Consider the following 6,860-nt stretch of genomic DNA (forward strand, 5'->3'; position numbering starts at 1 on the left):
ACAGGCTGCAAGAATCGCCCTTGACTCCAGATCAGCCACAGCAAGACAGTAGGAGAGAAGGACACAGGTGAGAGCCATCTACCTCTTTGCCGTTGCAACCCAGAAAACAGTCTTGCGTTTCCTAGCAGAGAAACGGTTCGTGAAAACAGGTCAGCAGCGCCACAGACCCTGGGGAGAAAAGGATTCTCCACTGGCCTAGAATGTATTTTACTGGAAGGAAGAGGAAGCCAATAAGGGAATGGGCACCCCTTCTGGGCCAGCAGGAACGGGGCAGGACTGGGAATGTAAGATGGCAGCGATTTCCATTACAACCTGCATTCCTTGCAAGCAGACCTGTTTCCATTCTGCTGCAGTTCCGTCTCAGTATTTGTCGTTCCTCTCGCCGTCCGCTGTTTAGCGTCAGCTGTGCAACTATTTATGCAACTTATATCCATGCCAATGTGCAGGAAACATCAAAACAATAATGTAAAAGGAAAAAAGGAAAACCTCACAAACATTGTTTCATATCGTTTGTGAGCTTAAAAAAAAATTACTGCGATGTGAACTAATATCAATCACATTTGCTTACTGGTTGATGTTGCTGACCACAGACCATCTCAGGAGCGGCAGCAATTTCCAATTCCTTTTCTGTATTGGGCAGAGTTCTCCGGCATCAATGGGCAGGGCTTGGGGGTGGCAAAAAAAAAAAAAGGTGGAAACACAAAGACTGAATCCCTGCAAGCAGGGGAGGAGGAAGGGGGGCAGTGGGGGCAGTCTGCCCTGGGTGTCACCACTGAGGGGGGTGACAAAATGGCATGCGGCACTCACCGGAGGGCTTTCAGTGCGCCTGAGCCACGCATCTCTCCTGGGAGTGACACGGTGGCTTGGGCATCCACGGGCTCCATGCTGCCCCAAACGGTCTGCCCGCTGCCTCCCCCTCAGCTGTAGGGCTGCTGAATGGGAGGAGGCAGGCAGATTCTGATAGGTTTCTATTTATTGCCACTGTGCAGTGCTTGGAGTCACAAGACTCTGTTTACATTCCAGAGACTCCAGGCTGTTGGAAGTCTCACGGGAGACGGATGTTTATATTACTGGTTTCCTGTTCCTTTGTCCCAGTTGCCTCTCTGCTCTCACAGAGAGAGGATGTGCTTTTCTTTTCTGTCAGCTTAGTTAGAAAATAAAACTCGTAGCATGTAGCTCATATTTCTCGTCCTTCCACATGCTGCTGTCTACTCTGCGTAATGGGGAAACGTGCCTGGAGCCTCATCAAAGGCTCAGGTCGTTAATCAACATAGGAGGGCTCGACCGGAGGAATAGCTCGGCCGAATGCAAGTCTGACAGATTCCTCAGAGGCCCCATGGAGCATCCTGCCCTGGCTCACCCAGTCTCATGGGCCGCTGGCCCCACCCCTGGGTGCAGCGCATGCGTGCTGCCCCAGGTGCCCAATTGGCTTGCTCCGCCGCTGCCTGCAAAGGCTTGTATGATGCCACACTGAGCCCCTCGGTGCAGAGCCAAGGCACAGGGTAAGCCGACCATTTTGGGCTGTTCCATTGGGGAGAAAGACGCATAACTGTGGCTGCTCCCCCCTCTCTGGAAACACAAGAAGTGGTTGTTGTTCCCCAGGTCTCTCTCTGTCCCCTTAAAGGTAGAAAAGAGAGGCAGAAAGGGGAGGAAAGAGGCAGTCCGTATATTAGCAAAGGCGGGAATTAATTTTAGGTGTTCCAGAAGCAGAAACCAAACTGGGTGACTTTTCCCAGTAGATGTTCTCTCGTGGAATAAAGTACCATATTCAGGGGGTGTAAAAGCCTCTTCTTCCAGTTTAGGGTCCTGGTGTTCAAAATGGTATTGCCCCCAAAAGCACCTGGAGATTTTTCTTACAAACCGCAACACAGCTAACTTTGCTTTTCGTATGACTTGGAAAATACTGGACCTGGCTGCTGTGCTGCAGCAATATTTGATGTTGTCAAAGCAGATGAGATAGTTTGGGTCTTATAAGCAACTTAGCATGGCCTGTTTTTTGAATTTTGAATGATCACAAGCTCAAAGCCCAAAAAATACACACACACCCGGCGCAACACAATGGACCCATCATTTCTGGAAATGCCATGCCCTTCGCTGGGATGAATGTTGCTGACACTTTCTTTTCCCAGGAGAACCAGAAGATGGGGCAAGTGGTCTACCTGGGACTCTGCCTGTTGGGCTGCCTGATCCTGAACCCTTTGGCAGAAGGTGAGCATTAGTAGAAGGGGAAGAAGTGTTGGTGCTGACCTTTAAAGCCCTAAGCAGCCTCGGTCCAGTATACCTGAAGGAGCGTCTCCACCCCCATCGTTGAGCCCGGACACTGAGGTCCAGCTCCAAGGGCCTTCTGGTGGTTCCCTCGCTGCGAGAAGCCACGTTACAGGGAACCAGGCAGAGGGCCTTCTCAGTGGTGGCGCCTGCCCTGTGGAACGCCCTCCCAACAGATGTTAAAGAGAAAAATAACCAGCTAACTTTTAGAAGACATCTGAAGGCAGCCCTGTTTAGGGAAGCTTTTAATGTTTGACACACTATTGCATTTTAATATTTTGTTGGAAGCCTCCCAGAGTGGCTGGGGAAACCCAGCCAGATGGGCGGGGTATAAATATATTATTATTATTATTATTATTATTATTATTATTATTATTATTCCTTGCAATTTCTCCTTCTGCCTCTACCAAACCAGAGGCTGGGGAAACCACCCAGATGGGCAGGGTATAAATATTGTTGTTGTTGTTGTTGTTGTTGTTGTTGTTATATCACAGATCAGATGTGGAAAAGCTCCTGCTGGAGCTGCATGGACAACACTGTGCTGCAACCATTTTGGCAATAACATCTCGGTTCCCATAAGAGGGGTGTCAGCAAGTGGCAGGTCAAGGGGGAAAGATTAGTTTGGAAAGAGCCAGAAGTTACCTCCCGATTCCTAACGCCAGGGCTTCCTCGAGGGGCTCCATCTGTCCAGGAAAGGGTTGGTGGTCTGGGGCAGCTATTCCAGTCTCAATCCAATTCCTCACAGGTGCCGCCAATCGCACCCGGAGCGCTCGCACTCACTGCCCTGCAGGAGCCGTCTTCTACAGAAAGTACTGCTACGAGTATTTTAGCTCCAGCCGCTCGTGGGATGATGCCGAGGTAAGTTTCACCAGGGGGAGTGAGAAGAATGAATAAAGTTACTAAGAACTTCACATAACAAAAGACCAGAAACATGCCTTTTGGGAATATTGAATAGTGATACTTCTAGAGAAAATACTAAATTCTTTCAGCGGCGAGAATCCTGGTGGCTGAGTACTGGAAGGGTAACCAGGTCCCGACCAAAGAGGAATGGTTATGTAAATTATGTGAATATTTGGAACTGGCCAAATTGACGGACGTAACAAGACTAAAGCCAGTGATTACAGTCAAGAAGGAATGGAAGCGCTTGAATGATTATTTAGAAAGACAAGGTTCTAATGTAAATATTTGGCTGTGTCTAGAATGACCTCATGAATGTAAAAGGGGAAACATACATATATGCATATCTATATATTAAGATGAAAATAATACTGAAATACAGATAAAATATTAAATGTGAAAGGAAATGTTGTGAGAGTGATGGAAGTCTATTACTACTATTATTTTGTAAAATAGTGTTTATTGTATTGAAATATTATACTTTTCTTTATTCTTTTACTGTCTACTTTTCTTTGCATTTCCCCCCTTTATTTCCCCCCCTTTATATTATGCTTTATGTATGGTTTGGTATTGATGTATTTACTTTGCAATAATAAAAAAGGAGTTGTGAAAAGAGAGAGAGAGAGAGAGAGAGAGAATGAGGAGCAGGGGCCGACTCCTTGGGAATCCTGGCTCTGGGCAGCATCTCACTGGTTTCCCCCTTTCTTCTCCCTGCAGGTCAGCTGCCAGAGGAGACATGGGTCCCAGCTGGCCTCCATTCTTTCTGCTAGGGAAGCAAATGTGGTTTACAGTTACCTGCGACAATATGGCTCCAGCAACGTCTGGATCGGCCTGGTAGCTGACCGTGGTACTTCGGTAGGTGCCTCTAGGACTCTCTGAAGATGCTGACTGTACGAGCTCCTCAGCTCCCTTGAGGTCCTTCAGATGTAGCTCCCCGGCTCTCACTTCCCTCTGAAACCACTTCCTTCCCCAAACGTCAAACCTTGAAGTCCTCATTTGGAGATGGGATTATTTCTCGGAGTGGCTCTGTGGGAGGTTCTGAAGCTCCAGCTCCAGATCCTCATTGCCTTTCCTCCTTCCCAACTCTCATTGCGCTATCTATAAAGTCACAGATTCTGTGACATCTCCCCAACACCGTACAAATTGTCAGTCCCCTTTCATCTTTATGGCTCCAGCCGCTGGAGACTCAAACCAACCCCTTGGCCTTGTCAGTTGCGCTGATTCCCCAGCTGTGTCCTCTCTGGGGATGTGGGGAGCAATGGGCTTGCATTACCCTTTTATCACAAGACCTTCCTTTCTCCTTCTCTCTCTCCAGAATATGATCTGGGAATGGAGCGATGGATCTGTCTTTTCTCAACCCCTCTGGGACGGCAGGAGCATCAGCAACTCAATCTCTCCATACGAATGTGTCTCCATTTCTTATTCAGGTATGCAGGAAGAGAGACTGGGGAAGGAGGAGGAAAACCCATTCCATTCAAGGAATAGGTAAAGGGGCCCCTGACCATTAGGTCCAGTCGTGGCCGACTCTGGGGTTGTGGCGCTCCTCTCACTTTATTGGCCGAGGGAGCCGGCTTACAGCTTCCGGGTCATGTGGCCAGCAGGACTAGGCCGCTATAGAGAAGAACTAAAACCAAGCAGAGAGGGACGCGGGTGGTGCTGTGGGTTAAACCACAGAGCCTAGGACTTGCCGATCAGAAGGTCAGCGGTTTGAATCCCCACGATGAAGTGAGCTCCCGTTACTCAGTCCCTGCTCCTGCCCACCAGCAGTTTGAAAGCATGTGAAAGTGCAAGTAAATAAATAGGTACCATTCCAGCGGAAAGGTAGACGGCGTTTCCGTGCGCTGCTCTGGTTTGCCAGAAGCGGCTTAGTCATGCTGGCCACATGACCCGGAAGCTGTACGCCGGCTCCCTCGGCCAGTAAAGCGAGATGAGCGCTGCAACCCCAGAGTTGGCCGTGAATGGACCTAATGGTCAGGGGTCCCCTTTACCTTTACCTTTAAAACAAAGCCATCCTCAGACACTCTGAATGTTGCAATGCAGTTCTCCAACGAAGTGTGCACAAAAACACATTTAAAGTGTGCTTTAAAATGCTAACATCTGCAAAAGTAACATGCAAAGGTTCCTTGTATTGGGGGAAATTGCTTTGCAAAAACACGTCGATTGGTTGAAAATGGCCTTAAAATGCTGATGAATGTTCAGGAGGAGATGAAATACAGTAACAGGACCTACCAAGAATCACAAACTGTTGTGGAAATATAGAGAACTCAAGAATGGGGAAATGGGAAACTGACAAAAAATGAAAAGGACAGACTTACTTATTCCTGTGTGGAAAGGGCTTGGCAAGGAAACTGAGGATAGGGAGAGATGGGGCCCCAGAGAGAGAACTCCACTCGTTTCCTCTTTATACTTGGCACTTCGTATCACCTGGGCTGCATTTTTGTTTTTGAACTGTTACCTCTACTGGGGTTGGTAGGCAAAGTCTAGAGTGTTTCTTTGGCTCAGAGTAGGGAAGAGGGAACTCTGCCCCATGGAAATAGTTGGAACTTAATTTAAATGCAGAATTCAGCTTTTTGACAGGGGGCTTCAGTGAAGTTTCATTCATGCAGGCATGGGGAATGCTAGAAAACATCTGAAACATCACAAAGATCTCACAAACCAAGGGTTCTGTATGACACAGACAGACAGACAGACAGACAGACAGACAGACACCCTACTGGCAAAAGCAGAATGGCTTGTTCAAAATACTTCTGCTTATGTATTTATCAAATCTCTTCATTGCTTTTCCTCGTAATTGTCTCCCTCTCCAAAACAGGGAAGGAAATACTTGATTTACTCAAAGGAAGTCTATGTTCTCTCCCAATTTCTGGACACTCCCTAACATTCTCTCTCAACCTTCTGCCCTGCAGGTTCCCAGAAGTGGATCCAGCGTTCCTGTACAACCACCTTGCCATACCTTTGCAAATACAAGGCCACCTATTAGGCCTGAAATGCCACCCTGGGCCTGAGAGGAACACCCAAAGACCTCCAGCTTCCCAACAGGTCCAAGGCCAGCCCCTTTCCCACCTGCTCTGTCCATCTGCAGGAAATCTATTCCCTCCCCTCCTCTATTGGCCTGGAGCAGAAAAAACAAGAGGGGCTTCCCCCAAATAAATCCAGTTTGGACTCTTGATTCCACTAAGACCTAACCAAATCCAAAGCTTGAGGGTGTGAGCAACAGTACACCCCCCCCCCAACTGGGAAATTTGCCCCATGAGATATGAAACCTGTCTCACTTTCTGCAAAGAGATGAGATGCTTTTGTGGACTGGTTAGCTGAGTAAACGAAGCTTTCCTTGGTGATGGGGCCAACTGTGGAACCCCCTTTCCCAGACCACATCATGGAAATGCAAAGCTTTGCAAGTTGTCTGCTCTCCCTCTCTCTGGCCGGCTGCCGTCTTCCTCCGGAGTGACAATAAACCTCCTTCTGTGCATGCCATTCTGCCTCCATGTCCTCTGTATTCTTGAAATAGTTGTTTATTGTGACATTCAGATCCCCCCTCTCCCCCCTCCAAAGGTCCATGTGGCAGGCATGGTTCTCCCTCAACCCCATTCCATCCTCAGAACAGCCCTGTGAGGTAGGCCAAGCTGAAAGATCCCGATTGGTCCAAGGTCACCCAGCAGGAGCATCATAGCTGTGTGGGGATTCGAACCCTCATCTCC

General features: G+C 48.3%; 1 protein-coding gene across 1 annotated transcript; it reads left to right on the forward strand.

Moving 5' to 3' along the window:
- LOC310659236 (lithostathine-like) lies at nucleotides 1-6,634 on the forward strand. The gene is made up of 6 exons (XM_083402492.1): nucleotides 1-67; nucleotides 2,130-2,208; nucleotides 3,011-3,123; nucleotides 3,880-4,017; nucleotides 4,478-4,589; nucleotides 6,069-6,634. The coding sequence occupies exons 2-6, from the start codon at nucleotides 2,142-2,144 to the stop codon at nucleotides 6,140-6,142; spliced, it is 504 nt and encodes a 167-aa protein (XP_083258618.1). The 5' UTR covers nucleotides 1-67; nucleotides 2,130-2,141; the 3' UTR covers nucleotides 6,143-6,634.
- The last annotated feature ends 226 nt before the right edge of the window (nucleotides 6,635-6,860 follow it).

Source organism: Podarcis tiliguerta, assembly GCF_965153285.1.
Source record: "Podarcis tiliguerta genome assembly, chromosome: 10".
In the NCBI taxonomy this organism is placed as follows: domain Eukaryota; kingdom Metazoa; phylum Chordata; class Lepidosauria; order Squamata; family Lacertidae; genus Podarcis; species Podarcis tiliguerta.

Coding starts and splice junctions, on each gene's coding strand:
- LOC310659236 (XM_083402492.1), top strand. CDS start 2,142: ATGGGGCAAGTGGTCTACCTGGGACTCTGCCTGTTGGGCTGCCTGATC. Junction 2,209..3,010: donor CCTGAACCCTTTGGCAGAAG/GTGAGCATTAGT, acceptor AATTCCTCACAG/GTGCCGCCAATCGCACCCGG. Junction 4,018..4,477: donor TAGCTGACCGTGGTACTTCG/GTAGGTGCCTCT, acceptor CTCTCTCTCCAG/AATATGATCTGGGAATGGAG.